The sequence below is a fragment of the Gorilla gorilla genome, chromosome 19 (assembly GCF_029281585.2).
Source record: "Gorilla gorilla gorilla isolate KB3781 chromosome 19, NHGRI_mGorGor1-v2.1_pri, whole genome shotgun sequence".
Taxonomy (NCBI): Eukaryota; Metazoa; Chordata; class Mammalia; order Primates; family Hominidae; genus Gorilla; species Gorilla gorilla.
The window spans coordinates 44,953,745-44,969,980 of record NC_073243.2 but is presented as its reverse complement, the minus strand read 5'-3'; the positions used below and the strand labels follow the sequence as shown (position 1 = coordinate 44,969,980).

The following is a 16,236-nucleotide window of genomic DNA, read 5'->3' as shown; positions in this document are numbered from 1 at the left end:
TGAAACCACAGCTTTGAATCATTTCCAACTGTGTCTTTTTGTTGGCTCCGGCTTACTTTAGCTACTTACGCTGGACTGTCACAGTGTCTTAGGGATGAGGAGACGCCTCCCCCGCAGGTCCTGCTGCACTCTCCCCATAGTGACCAGGGACCCCAGCCCCCATCTATGCTCTGGGGCCAAGTGCCAAAAGGAACACAATCTCCCTGATAACACCACTGCAAGATTTCACAGAAAACACAGAATTAGCTTTTAGGCAGATAGAGCTATCAGGATAGAAATACATAAGGGTCAGGTACTGACCAATTATAGGCATTAGCATTCTCCCAATTGATAACAGACAGATAGTTCTCTAACTGTGTTTAGACACTGGTGAAGGTGCATGTGACTTGCGAATTATCTTAGCTAGACCATGATTTATAAGCCTCTAACATGTATTGGTAGTTCTAAAAAAAAGTCACATTGCTTCTTTTCCCTTGTTTCTATTCCTCTTGACTTTTAGTGTTTCTCATTATAGAGCTAGCTATAGACCTCAAAGTCTTTTTAGATATTTTAGTATTTTATTTAAAATTTTTCTTTATATTTCACTATTATTAGACTCATGGAATGATAACGCAATATGGAAAGTTCCCCAGTAAGGAATTTTTATGATGGTAATTGCTCTTTCTTAAAAAAAAAAAAAAAAAAGCCGGTTGAGGCTACAATAGTAAAAGAATGTGTTGTGGCATTTCATCTACATGAGCACTGCAGACATAATAAAAGTAATGCCAAGACATTAGGGACTGGGTACAAAAAAACCCTTATATACACTGACTAGCCATGTGTATGGCCCCCACATGAACATATGTACTGGAATTCTGCTCAGCTCTACTCTCCGTAATAAACCACACATACTGCACCTAAGTAGAAAGCCAGGAATAATTTATTGAGACATCACAAAATCAACTCATAACTCTAGCATGATAAATCTTATTTGCAGAATATGGCAAAATGAAAGCCTTTTTTAAACCAAGCATTTGTTTTCAAATTATCAAACTTTGACAAACCAAAATAATGCTACTATGAAAGTCATTTGTTTATATGAATAACAATAAGGAACATGGTTATCAGCAAAGTTGAACAAATGTCATCAATGTTAGGTTGTTTAATAAAAATTCAACCTTACATTAAAATGAAAAGGGACCATGATGTGGTACTTAGAAAGTGATCAGTTTATTATACTAATTCTATCACCAAGCTTTGTTGGTTTTATCTCCAGAATATCCCTGGAATTCTTTTACTTTTCACCTTCTTCATCGCTATACTCTAGATCAAACTGGCAAATGGAGTAGCTTCTTACCTGATCATTGTGCTTCTACTTTTTTCTCCTAGAATCTATTTTCCAGAGAGCATTTAGAAAGATCTTTTACAAACATGTTATCACATTATGCCACCTTTTTGCTTAAAAAAACTCAATGGTTTCCTATTTCCATAACACTGATCAACAGTAGATTTAGTGATCTAGCCCCGCCTCCTTCCTCAGCCCCATTCTCTCTCTTACACAGGTTACTCCAGACACATTGGATTTCCACCTTCATACACTAAGCTTGTTCCTCCTTAGAGCATCTAAATTTACTGGTCCTTCTAGTAACGCTTTGTTCCCAATTCCTTCCACTGCTGTCTTCTCATTTTTCAGTCTCAGGTCAAGTGTCATTTCAACAGAGAGATCTTTCCTTGACCATCCTCATTCTAAAATGATACCTCAATACCCTTTCCTGCTCCCAGACCATGTAATAGTGATTCTGTCCTACTGCTTTAGTTCCCTCTTACCACTTACCACTACTTTAAATTGCCCTGTTTACTTATCAAATTACTTCTTTGTAATGTAAAAGCCTCAAGAGTCACTTGTGGCTATTTAAATTTAAATTAATTAAAGAATTCAGTTCCTCAGACCCACTAGCCACAGGTAGCTAGTGGCTACTATGTTGGACAGAGCAGATGCAGAACATTTGCATCACCACAAAACGTTTTATTGGAAACAATGAATGCCTAGAAGAGCACTTGGCATGTAGTGTGTATGTAACAAAAATTTATTAGACTAATTAATTGGCACATAGTATGTATGCAACAAAAATTAATTAGATTAATTAATAAGTAGTTAAATTAAGGAATTGTGTCCTATTTTGGTTATCACATGTCAGGAAGGAACTAGAGATACTGGAGGGTAAAGAAACCAAATTCATATTTGTCTCCTAGTAGATGGTACCAAACTGACAATCAATGAGCTGTGCTAGTTGTAACAGCATAACGGACTTTTTAGAGCAGTGCTGTGCAATTATTTGTCTATAAAGAATTAGGCAAGAGGAAGTTAACATTTCCTTGGCTGTAGGGAAGAATATCTGACCCTAAGTCTGATAAATATTAAAACAGGATATTAAGAAAGATTATTGAGTTTTGAGCAATAAAAATTATCATGAAGAAAAAAAGATCATCTGTCCAGAATGATGAAGAAGAGGCAGTTGGCTAAACCAATAATACAGTATCAACCCTGTGATCAGGGTTACTGATAATGTATACTTGAGAAGGAGAAAATGTTCCACTTGAAAACTTACCACTTAGCTAGTTGGTCTTGAAGAACAATTTTTATAGTGATATGTTAATTGCATCACATCTGCACCTATACAAAAGTCACAACATCTGGCCAAATAATCTCCAGTTTTGTGGTTTTCTTACTACAAGTAACTGTGTGTAAAAATATTTATGTTTGCACCCAGTTTTCCTATGCAAATAACTGAGCAGTATAGTCCTGGCCAGCAATTAACTGCTTTTTTTTTCCCTGTCTGCAATTAATGAGAACTGACACTTTTAGAAAGGTCAAATCTTAAAACATGCCTATTTTTTCAAATTGGAAACTTAGCATTATTGATTTCAAATAACATTAAAGCTTGATTTTACATTTATTTTATATAATCACAGAACTTATATAATCAAAGGAACTTCAGAATTCATAAGGCCTAAGCACTTCAGTTTTTCAGATGAGGAAACCAGAACCTAAAGGAATTGACTTGCCCAAGATCACATACTAGTAGAAAAGGGATTATCTGTCTAAAATACATAAAAAAATTAGTGATTAAAAAAATCCATTGGAGGTGTATGATTATGTATTTGAAGACATTAAAGAATAATATGCTTTACTGGATTTTTATAACTACATAAAATACAAAATAATACTAGAGTTTTTTTTTAAACACAGCTGTAGATACACATTATTTCAGACCTCTTTGTATATACCTATGATTTGTAGAGAAAAAATAGTCAGGTTTTTTCATTTGTCAGGTGACAAAAGAATTGTGAGAGCTACAAGAATACTTAAAGATGTAGGTTCCAAAGTATTTATTAATATTATTACACATTTCTAGAATGCTCACAAAATGTAGGGCAGTGAGAAAAGTCACATGAACTAAAGTCATTCTTTAGGTAAATGATAAATACAATATTCACTTCGTAAAATGCTGCTCAGTGTTCATCACTAAAGTCTACACAGCAGTAGTATTTCATAAATGGTTTGCTAAAAGGCCTTATACTGCATAAATTCATGCTTTGGTTATATCTATTCCATGGAGCTATATCATAACAGGTAATTTTATCAGAAAGTTAAGTAACAAAGATTAAAGGGTAAATAATTTGTAATATAAGTATCAATCACCTAGCAGTTGACAAGAGTGTAGTCTATAATTTAATACCAGTTAACAGCTTAGTTAACTAGCTAACAAGTTAACAACTTGGGTCTGTGTAGGACTTTATGTTACAAACTTCAGTTCTAGCAATATCTTTGATCCAAAGCAAGTCACTTTTCTTTCTTCTCTTTTGTTTCCTTAACTATAAAATGGAAACTAATTTTAGTTCTTAATTCCAATATGGTTTAGATTAGGGAAACGTTTAAAATAGTTCAACGCATACATACCTTCAAAAAAGTTAAAAACCTACGGAACAACTTGTTTGATTTTGATCTCTGCAGAAGTGTTCTTTTGTGTTTTGTTTTCCTCCTTTGTTATTTATAAAAATGGATCTCTTTATAATTATGGCTACTTTTCTCCTTTGGTAGTAGTAAACATCAATGCAGTACATGATTTTAAGAGAAGAAACTTATTTAACTTAACAAAAGGGCTTTAAGAAGCCCATAGGGACTTCATGTGGATCAAGTGATTTGAATGACTCTTCTAGCTGATTGCATTAATCAATATAAATTAAGAGTTTAACATGTGTAAATAATGAGTAGAATAATTAGATTACACCAAATAAAGCAACTTGGAATATATAAATCTTATAACCACATAATAATGAGATTCTGAGTGTTGTGCCATGTTTTTACTCTTTCTTTTACCTGAAGTCACCAAACCTGTAAAAGCTCTATTTACAGAGACATAGAATTTTACTTTACATTTTAAACTAGAAAAGTTAAATATGTAGATGCAAACAAGTTTCTAATCTTTATTTTCAAAGGTTATCCAATCTAGTGATTTTGGACTATTCTAAATAACAGTCATGTTACTTTAGTCTAAATTATCTGGATAAATTGGATAAATTTGGCCTTCTTCTTGCTAATTGGGGTATGTTTAACCACATTCATAAAGGTTAAAGAAGTGAAGCCATCATACTTTTTTTCCAAGAATAAAATCTTATATTGTTCATTATTGCTTTTCACATTTCTTCTAAATTAAATAAATGTTTTCAACACAATCTAGAAAGATGGTATATTCCAGTCAGGCTTTAAGAGCCTTCTTTAGAAACACTACTTATTATTAAACAACATCTCTTGCTATTATACTACTAAATATTATTATCTACATCAAGGGACTTTAAGAAAGATACATTATAAATCAAATAATTTAACTTTGAAAATTTGTCACATTTCCATGAACGAAAACTTCAAGATGAGTATAAGCAGTATTTAAAAAAAATTTTTTTTTAGATGTGATTATGGTATATCTTTTAATATCCAGTACTGGGTCCAGGCAGCATTTGGAATAAGAGACCTCTAAGGAAATTCTAAGATTTTGCAGGAAGTAATATTAGTGATTCAATACAGAACATTCTTCCAAAGTCAGAAGAGCTGAGTGTTGGAGCACAGCACTATTAAAAGCCTTATCTTTCCACTGTGCAGGTGCAGGAATGCTAAAGCTACATTTCAGCCCAAATTCTAAATCAGAAGTTGTCATCCCATACTACTTAAATTTCTACAGCAATTGGAAGAACTATTCTTTCTTCACTTCCTGTGTTTATAGTTTGGGAACCAGTCAAAACATACTGTACTCTACCCTAAGTAAATTAAGATCTAAGGCTGCAAACGTCCTATTATATATCCAGTGCTTTAGAAGGGCATTTAATAACACTATTCTAATCCAGCCCTATGTTTCCTATGGAAAGATATTAGGAATCAATGTCACTTACATGTAAACGCAAATGCTGGGCTATATCTCTAATTGGGTCTTGTAGAGTCATTAAATCAATCTATTGGCTATAAGCCAGTATTTGAAGCCTTCTTTGTGGTCACCAACAGGGATTACAAGGATTGGGTTTTGATTATCCTTAATATCCTGTTCAGTAACAATGCCAACACTACTATCAAAGTTTTTACAATCTAAATCCTTATTTACTATTTCGTCAATTATGGCATTGCTCTGATTCCTGTCCAAAGGGCTATTGCTGATGCTGTATCCAAGGAAAGCTCTCTGGCTGGAAGTTATACTAATTGATTTGTAGGAGACTGACCCATAGACACACAGTACCAGCGCACCGTCTGGGCTCATCAAATTTCCTCCTTTGGTTAATGCTACTGTCCCTGAGCACATCCATTCAGACCATATGGTTCTTATTCAACCCTTGAATGGCTTATTCAGGCGAACATCCAATGGCTGTAATAGCGATGTCAGACCCCCCAGGACTCACGCAAAGATCAGTTTTTAATGTTTTGGCCATATTTCTTACTCCATCTGTTAAATGTGCATGGAACAGTTCCCATACTTACATGGAACATTTGTGGAACTGCGCCCCTGGGCAGGGATCCCATATCTTTTGCAGCCAGAGTTTGACGAGATCATCATGGATTCAATCCTTTGGATATGTCTATGCTATCACTCGAGCAGTATTTCTACCCCCTCCCTTTTAAAAAAAGATTTATTCAGAAAACTATGAGCAGCTTTGGTTTTATTCTGCTGGCTAGACAGTGTATAGGTTCTTTCTTGTTCCTTCTGGTGAGAGTAGTTTTGAAACTCAGAGTTAAGATCAGAGGTTGTGAATATTTCATCCATTTCTCGGAGACACACAAACTCATGCTTATACTCTCTACTGCCAGCTAAGGCAGTCTGCCAAAGAATTTTCTGCCCACCATCATCTAAGGTTGGCAAATAACAATGAAAAGTATTGATGATACTCTAGTAATATGTTAGCACTTTCCCTCTGAGGAGGCCCGCAAAAAGCTCACTGAAATATTATCTAATTCTATCCGTATATTATCTCTATGAAATATATATAAATTGGTTGTCTCCCATTTTAGAGATTCATTATTTTACCAATTGTCACACAATCATATATGCTTAGCTCAATGTTCTACTCACGTTCTTTCTTATTGTGATTCCTAAAAGGAGATACTGTTTACAGGTAGAAAATGAAAAATCTATTTAGTACTAAAGGGTGAAATATACTGTCACCACCTAGATTAGGCTTAGTGACCCACTTGATTCCCGTGACAATGAAAAATTGCTTTTTTACTTTGCAAAATTTCTCATGTGAAGATAAAGTAAAATTAGAGTCAGCATAGAGAGGCAAAGATTTCAACTCTGAAATTAGAAAGACCTGGGCTGAAATGTCAGCTATGCCATTAAATTACTGTTCAATTTAGGGCTAGTAAGTCTTATTTTTCTCTTCTGTAAAATGGAGTTAAAACTGTACCTACCTCATATGATTTCTCTTAATATTAAACATAAGAATGATTGTAAATCACTTAGCAACATGTGATGGGCATAGTGTAAGTACTTTTTTTTTTTTTTTTGAGATGGAGTCTTGCTCTGTTGCCCAGGCTGGAGCGCAATGGCGTGCAATCTTGCCTCACTGCAACCTCCGCCTCCTGGGTTCAAGTGATCCTCCCGTCTCAGGCTCCTGAGTAGCTGGGACTACAGGTGCCTGCCACCATGCCCGGCTAATTTTTGTATTTTTAGTAGAGACAGGGTTTCACCATGTTGGCCAGGCTAGTCTTGAACTCCTGACCTAAGGTGATCAGCCCACCTAGGCTTCCCAAAGTGCTGGGATTGTAGGCATAAGCCACCAGGCCCGGCCGTAAGTACTTCTTAAATATTCATCATCTTTGTCATTATTGTTACTGGGATGTCAATTATTTTTAGATGGCAAGTATACAAACTAACCACAGAAAGTTGACCAGATTAATTGAAAATTCCACTTTAATTTTGTCACTAGCTCTTTGCAGGGCTGTTTTGCTCTGGGTCAAAATTCTGAGGTCTGGTTTACTTTCCAAATATTATAGCCCTAAGGGCAAAATCTCCATTTGGCAACAGTAAATATTCTTCCTTCTTAAGGAGAAAAAAATAACAAAAATTAACAACAAAAATTCATACAAGAGGTAACATGGTCAATACAGTTAGTAAAAGATAAAAAATAAAGAAGTGTTTGGCTCACGTGTCTAGTTCTTTTTGTTTGTTTTTTCTTAAAAATGCAGGCTGATTTAGTTTCCTGAAAGCTTCTTCATAAGTTCAAAGTTAATAAGGTTATTCTGAGGACCATCTACTGCTCTATCCTTTTCCTTTCTAGGAGTCTGCATTTGTATTTTTTTCATTCATTTATTCATTCTTTTAAAGACTTATTAGTGTCATTCCTAAAACTTTATCTATCTTCCAGGTCTCTGGAAAAACAACAAAGATTTGTTTTGTAGATAAGTTTTAGACAGTGATATCCGCTATATTGGCCTTATGATGGTACACTCTTATGTTGTGAATATAAATGACCCCTTGACATATAAACTTTGCCATATTTACAAGGTTTTTAAATAGTTTTTCATGGAGACCTTTTGAGGTATGTCAGAAGCTGGCAAAGGTCCAAAGACAGGGTAAAGGGAAGGCAAGAGGCTTTTTAAACCAGAGCATTTCCATTTTTTTTCAAATGTATATATATTACAATTCTATAGACTTCATTTAAAGAAAGGGTTTATGGATCAAAAAGTTGAATGATTAACCTAGATTAAGAAGGTGAATCTTTAGAAATCAAATATATTTTGCCCCATTTTATCACTTTCTCTTGTCTGTGATCATTCTTATTTGTGCTTAGAAGTAATTATATTTGGCTAGGCACGGTGGCTCACACCTATGATCCCAGCACTTTGGGAGGCCGAGGTGGGCGGATCACAAGGTCAGGAGATGGAGACCAGCCTGGCCAACGTGGTGAAACCCCATCTCTACTAAAAATACAAAAATTAGCTGGGCATAGTGGTATGTGCCTGTAATCCCAGCTACTCAGGCAGCAGAATTGCTTAAATCCAGGAGGTGAAGGTTGCAGTGAGCCGAGATAGTGCCACTGCACCCCAGCCTGGTGACAGAGCTATACTCCGTCTAAAAAAAAAAAAAAACACACACACACACAAATTACATTTCCTCTCTATTTGCTTATTGAAATTTAAATTCAATACCGTTAGCTTTAAAATTGTCTGAGAGTATTTCTAGTTATCCCTCAAATTGTAATTTCCAAGAAATTTATCATCTCTATCATATATACGCACATATATGCTATAAGATATGACATTTGATGGCCCTGCTTTAAGCACAAATGATCGGTATTAAATATGTATTTACAATATAATTTACTGGTGGAGCTGAGCTATGTTTTCTCAGATAGCCACTACTAGTGGTTTACTGTGGACCATGAACTTGATCATGAGAATAATAATAAATCAATGGCAAATAAAGAAACAGATTCTCCTTGTGACTCTCCCTCTTTATGGTTGTGTATTTCTTCTAAGTAGAGACTGAGGTAAATTGACAAGAATTATTGGTTCCAAAGTAAATATGGATTGTTGTTTCAAGAATGCAATTCCTAATATTTTCTATTACTTTAGTGAAAAAAATAGAAGGAATTTTTGGTAGTGCATGAATTTCTTTGTATTTTTATTGGCTACTTACAATATCTTTAAAAAAAAGATTCTAAATCCTTTTTCAATTACCCTATCAGTTCATATATTTAGCATAATTTACCAACATTTCCAAACTTAGCATGGAAAAGCCATCAACATGGCACTAGGTCATGGGTCCTGAATGAAGCCGTCAGCAAGGATTAATAAACTGTGACAGCTGCCCAAAAGCTTTCATTCTTTTTTACTTAAACATCAGATTGCAAGCTGAAACTCAGTATAATCCTTGTTGAAACTAGCCCAGCTAACATGGAAGAAGTCAGAACTGAGAACAGATGACAGTAATAGTTATTGCAAATTCAGTCTATAGAAATAAATTCTAGAATTTAAATTTACATAAATAGCAATTCCTAGAAAATTTTAAGAGTAGTACACAAACTGCTACTATCTGTTTCAACAATTGTTGTTGTTTTTTCCTGTTTTTAGAGATAGAGTCTCTCACTTTGTTGCATAGGATGGACTCGAATTTCTAGGCTTGAGTGATCCTCCCACTCGAGCTTCCCACTTAGCTGGGACTACAGGGGTGGGCCACTGTGCCAAGCATGTTTAAACAAGTCTTAATAATTATATTTTTGAAAGCTAGATTGATGAATCTAAAATTATTTGCTCTAATTTCTATGTTCAATAAATTATTTAATTATTATTTTTCTACTAGTCCCTTCTCTCATACTGCAATCTAAAAGTGACTTTAGATGGGGTGTGGCAGCTCATGCCTATAGTCCCAGCACTTTGGGAGGCTGAGGTGGGCAGACCACTTGAGCCCAGGAGTTCGAGACCAGCCTGGGCAACATGGTGAAACCCCGTCTCTACCGAAAAATACAAAAATTAGCTGGGCGTGGTGGTGTGTACCTGTAGTCCCAGCTACTTAGGAGGCTGAGGTGGGAGGATTGCTTGAGCCCCAGAGGTGGAGGTTGCAGTGAGCCAAGATCGTACCCCTGCACTACAGCCTGAGCAACAAAATGAGACCATGAGACCCTGTCTCAAAAAAAAAAAAAAAAAGTGATTTTAGTAATACTATAGTTATAAAGTCTACTTCTGGGTTGCATAATTTTCCGGGGAATTATTTACCAGAAAAACTAGACTATGTTATATGAGTAAACAGACTACATTACATAACAAAAAGATTGTTGTTGCGTTACTTTTGGTACAAATATAACATACATATACCAAAATAAAGGTGAAACTGACCTAAAATAGAGTTACCAACTGTAATTTCCTAAATAATGCATATTTGCAGCTACCAAGGTATGACAATTAACCTACTGTTCTAGGAATTAATTATTTTCAAGTAGATTTTAAATGAATATATAAGACTTCCTGGTGGTTGAATATCAGCACCAGCAATTTATCACTTTTGTATACATGTCAAACAGGTAGTAAATCATTGAGCTTACCCCTTTTTCAATATTCCCAGTTTGACACAGTGTCCCCTCAGCTGCTGGAATACTGTTGGTGACACAGCGGTTGCTTTTGCTGAGACACCAGAGCTCTCTACACACTTCCTAGGAAAGAAGGCAAAAGCAAGTTGATCAGAAATAGAGTCATGTCCAATTCTTCCATAAAATACACTTACAGTCACTCTGCATTACTTTCAAGAGACCCTGGTACCTTTTGCTGCTGAAGCATCACAGATGAGGATTTTGGAGGAGGTTTTTATGAAACATCTTGCAGTATCATTTAACTATTTGTCTTTATAATTCTTATTTTAGCAGATAAAGTATATCTTAGCTTTTAATATTAGTTAGGATCTTTTTACAATAGTGTATAGAAATTTCATTAATATAGATGAGTAAGGAGAAAAAAATGACTACGTAGAAAGGAAATATATGTTTATTACACTCAAGAATATACTATAGTACAAACTTACCAATTACTAATAAAGAGATGCCAGGAAAATGACTTCTTAGATCTACCATAATATTCAAATGAAGACAATTTTAAAACAGGAAAATAGACCATGGAATGAATAAGAATTTAATGTATGAATTTTTTAAATTTTGAAGTATATGTTGGAGTAATTTTTAACATTCATATATGCCAAGGCACAATCTAACAACGTTATTTTCAGTACGTCAATTTAGCCTACCTCCATGAAAGGAAACTTGGTTTTGAACAAATGCTGCTGTTTATAGAATGCTTTGGGTATGTTGTGTGGAGTTGTCTTGTCTCCTTTCTTATGATTTTCCATTATCCTACCTCAGCATAGGAAAATTACAACACTTATTCTAATATTGACAATATAAAATACTTTTTTGTTAATACTATATTAACATATCAGATTTTAAAATAAGCTGTTCAATATTATTCCTACATAAAGCATTTCAACAGCCCCCAAAAAGCTTCCTTTTGAAGAAAATAGTCAAATTTTCAGTTTATTTTTATATATAATCACCAACTAGCATCATTACCAATGTTACAAGTTTTTAATTTAAGCTAGAACAACTTAGTATAATATATATTTATAATAAAAATATGATTATCTGAAATGCAAAAGTAAACTAACATGACATTTAATCCTTTTGCTTTTATTCCTCAACTGATCTTTTAACTCCCAAAACATAAGAACTCACATTACAAACACAATCAGAATTAATGCAATGAAATATCAATGTCACTGGTTAACTGGTCCTACAAATGGAAGTGCCCCACAGAGTATAACAAATTGAGGGGATCTCTTTGGGTTCCTCTTTAGGGTGCCTCCTACCAGGCAGAGAGGAGACATATAGTGTCTATTAAGGTTTTTGTTTGTTTGTTTGTTTGTTTTCTGAGACAGAGTCTCACTGTGTCACCTAGGCTGGAGTGCAGTGGCACAATCTCAGCTCACTGCAACCTCCACCTCCTGGGTTCAAGCGATTCTCTTGCCTCAGCCTCCCAAGTAGCTGGGACTACAGGCACCTGCCACCATGCTCAGCTAATTTTTGTATTTTCAGTAGAGACAGGGTTTCACGATATTGGCCAGGCTGGTCTTGAACTCCTGACCTCGTGATCTGCCCCCACTTGGCCTCCCAAAGTGCTGAGATTACAGGCGTGAGCCACCGTGCCTGGTCCTATTAGGCTTTTAAATACCTAAAAATGTTTAAACTCCATTTGGAGAACTAGTGGCCTAGAGAGATAAAATATTAGAAAAGAAGAGCATGGGCCAGGCGCAGTGGCTCATGCCTGTAATCCCACAGTTTAGGAGGTCGAGGTGGGAAGATCGCTTGAGCCCAGGAGTTAGAAGTTGCAGTGAACTGTGATTGCACCATTGCACTCCAGCCTGGATGACAGAATGAGGCTCTGTGTCAAAAAAAAAAAAAAAAAAGGAAAGAAAGAAAGAGAGAGAGAGGTAGGGAGGGAGGGAAAGGAAGGAAGGAAGTTAGGAAGGAAGTGAGGGAAAGAAAGAGAGAGAGAGACAGAGAGAAATGAAGAAAGAAAGAAGAGAAAGAAAGAAGGAAGGAAAGAAAGAAAGAAAGAAGGAAGGAAAGAAAGAAAGAAAGAAAAGAAAAAAAAGAAAGAAAGAGAAAGAAAGAAAGAGAAAGAAAGGGATCATGTACTGTGGATCATAACATAAACATAAAACGTTCTCATGTTTACAATCCAATATTACAAATTCACTTTTCTTTCAAAGCTTTAGTTTATGTTTTAAGAGGTTATTTATACTACTTTATTCTTTTTCTATAGAAGATGGTTTTTAAACCTGCAGGTTCTGCACATGTATCCCAGAACTTAAAGTAAAATAAAAATAAATAAATAAGTAAAATTAAAATAAAATAAATAAATAAGTAAAATAAAAATAAAATAAATAAAAAGATGGTTTTTTAGTTTATATTCCTTAATATATTCTTGTAGTTTAATATTTAAAAAGCAGTAAGAGTAACATTTAAGGGCTTTGGAATATTGCTCTATGTATCAAAAAGCTATCCAAATTCAAGGAAAAATGTGTTCATAAAAACAGAGGAGCATTAATAGAGATTAACATAGAGATTATGAAAAATTTTCATCCATAGTCCTGGATGATACTCCTGATCTTCCGTGATCTTTATTAGGTTGCATTCTTACTTTAGACAAAGGTAAAATAAGCCTAAAGTTTACTTTAGACAAAACTAAGCGATGAAAGTTCTATTATTAAAAAAGACGATACTTATTGCATCTATCAGGAAAACACACTATTTAGTCAGGTTACAGAAACTTTATTTTCCAAAAGTGCCTTGAAAATCTCTACCCAAAGTAGCAGGTGCTTAAGATACTTTTTTCAAAACCTTAATCTGAAGATTCACAATAGAGCCCTCTTACCTTTTAGAGAATGATGCATTTTGAAAACTAGATCTCCACTTCTAATGCATTTTGTTACCTTGGTGGGCTCCTGGGGATTCAAATTTTGTTACCATATTAACTTCTCTGTTTACAGTAAAATCACTGTTTAAAGTATGGGAGTGGAATTCTATGTTGAGGAACACTCCCAAAATGTAGAACTAGTCATGGAGAAGGCTCTGAAGAGTTTTCAGATAGATCTTGCAATTGGAATCTCAACTTGAATAAGAAAGATACTGGTATCCAATTTAGGAATGTTTCCCAAGACTTTTTTTTCTTTTAAAGGATACTCTTTTGAAAGATAAAAAGAAAATTTCATTTCATACAAAGTAAACAAGAAGTAGACTTCCTAAATGAACTTGAGATCAATTCCACACTTTCAGAAATACACTTCTTTCTCTAAACTGCTAAATCCTAGAACATGGATGATACATTTGCATAGGTATGTCAGTTTCATTTGCACACGCATATTAGTTGCTGAATAAGTAGCCTAACATAGGTTCCAGGCTCTAATAAAGTTAAATGGATGCTGAAATTGTTTGCCTCTTGGGGAATTTGCATGGCAACCATCATAGTAGGCAGATTTCCCTAAATAAAATATAGGAGGTGCTGAAGTACAGTGAGAAAGAATGACTTTCTTTTTTTCTTTTTACTATCCACCAGCTTAGCTCTAGCTCTTTCACATACTCATGAATCCTGATAGAAGTTAAGATTTATTAAGATTAGTTTCATAACCTCTGTGAATAAATCAGCGCCTGTGTGTTAGAATCCCCTTGATAATCCTAAATTTTGTTTTGGGAAGGCTCTGTAAGGGAAATTTGGGTCTTTGTGCTTGCTCTTGAGTTTAAGGAAGGAGAGAGAAGTTATCCACAGTCCCCACTAAAGGACATTTCTGTTATATGACACTGCAAATTTGAATTGGAATCTCTAATGTTATGGGGTCAACTTCCAATCAGTTAGGAGGAATGCCTGGCAATACAAAAGTAATAGCTTTTTCCCAACTCATTCTAGAATACTTATCAAGAATCTGCTATGCACCAGGCATTATGTTGGTTTTATAAAAAAATAATAATCACTTAGAATTCATGGGCACTTCAGAGGAAAAGGTAGGTTATAGTCAGACATTTAGCCCAAATGGCATGGATTGGTATTGCTCTATGATAAAGTTTTTAATGTTCTTTGACAAAATTAGAAGGATGATGTCAATGTGAACAGGTGCTTGCTTTATTTCATTTTGAGGTCTCACTGCAACCTTGAACTCCTGGGCTCAAGAGATCCTCCTGCCTCGGCCTTCCAAAGTGTTGGGATTACAGGTGTTAGCCACCATACCAAGCCTGGACAGTTTTTTTTTTTTTCCCATAAAACTAATGCTTTTTATTTTAATGGACTGTCCCTATTTGTTAAGTTGTAATCTTTTTACTTTATTGGTGTTACAGTAGACTGTAAAATTCCCAAGGGCAGGGTCTGTATGCTTATGGCACACTTTGCAAAATGTTCCTTTCTGGCAAAATTAAGAATTGGCATCTCTATCCTTGTCTGCTAGTTTTTAGAAGGAAATTTTCCTTGCCTACAGAAGTCTAAAAGTTTCTGAACGACCCGCTGCCCAAGACTTTTTTTTTAATTTTTTATTTCAATAACGTTTGGGGTACAAGTGGTTTTTTGTTACATGGATGAATTATACTGTGGTGAATTTTGAGATTTTAGTGCACCTCTCACCTGAGTAGTGTACACTGTAACTAATATGTAGTTTACCTCTAGACCCCTCCCACCCTCCCCCTTGAGTCTCTAAAGTCCATTATATCACTCTGTATGCCTCTCTATACTCATAGCTTAGCTCCCACTTATAAGTGAGAACATACAATGTTTGGTTTTCCACTCTTGTGTTACTTCACTTAGAATAATGGCCTCCAGCTCCACTCAAGTTGCTGCAAGACATACTTTGATCCCTTTATGGCTGAGGAGTATTCCACAAGGTGTATATACCACAGTTTCTTTGTTCACTCATTAGTCGATGGGCACTTAGATTGGTTCCACATCTATGCAATTGTGAATTGTGCTGCTATAAATATACATGTGCAAGAGTCTTTTCCATATAATGACTTCTTTTCCTTTGGGTAGATATCCAGTAGTGGGATTGCTAGATCAAAAGGCAGACCTACTTTTAACTCTTTAAGGAATCTCCTTTATGCTTTCCATTGAGGTACTAATTTACATTTCCATCAGCAATGTGTAAGTGTTCCCTTTCCCTCACATCCATGACAACATCTATTGTTTTTTGACTTTTTAATAATAGCAATTCTTGGAGGAGTAAGGTGGTATCTCACTGTGGTTTTAATTTAATTTGCATTTCCCTGATGATTAGTGATGTTGAGCATTTTTTCCATTGCCCAAGACTTGACAGTCAATGTTTGTTTAGTTTTATCCATGTGTTTACCAGTGCTTTTAATGCCAATTTCTTCTTATATCTTACCACTATCTTCTGAATCCAATTTCTTTCTTTTTGACATACATCCATTAGCAGTTAATTTAGCAAGGGACACTTTTTCATATTTTTCTGAAAATATCTTAATTGTATTCTCATTTTTTAATGATATTTAAATTGAATATACTAGGCTGACATTTATCTTACCTTAGCATTTGAAGGTGTTAAAATTCATTGTCATTTGACTTCTGTGGAGGCTGATGAAAAGTCAATTGTCAGTCTAACTGCTGTTTCTTCTTTACAGTCTTTTTTTTTTTTTTTTTTTGAGGCAGGGTCTCACTCTGTAGCCCAGGCT

The 16,236-nt window shown here is 35.0% G+C and overlaps 1 protein-coding gene across 9 annotated transcripts in view; it reads right to left on the bottom strand.

Moving 5' to 3' along the window:
* Nucleotides 1-16,236, bottom strand: part of ADAMTS6 (ADAM metallopeptidase with thrombospondin type 1 motif 6) — a 362,071-nt gene that overhangs the window by 109,286 nt on the left and 236,549 nt on the right. For all 9 annotated transcript variants that reach the window (XR_010131756.1, XM_063700711.1, XM_055367654.2 and 6 more), the window contains 2 exons: nt 10,564-10,671; nt 70-215 (listed from right to left, as the gene is read on the bottom strand). Coding sequence is in view for 8 of the 9 variants with exons in the window: in XM_063700711.1 (XP_063556781.1) it covers nt 70-215; nt 10,564-10,671 (254 nt within the window). In the remaining variant the exon portion in view is untranslated. The remainder of the gene's footprint in view (nt 1-69; nt 216-10,563; nt 10,672-16,236) is intronic.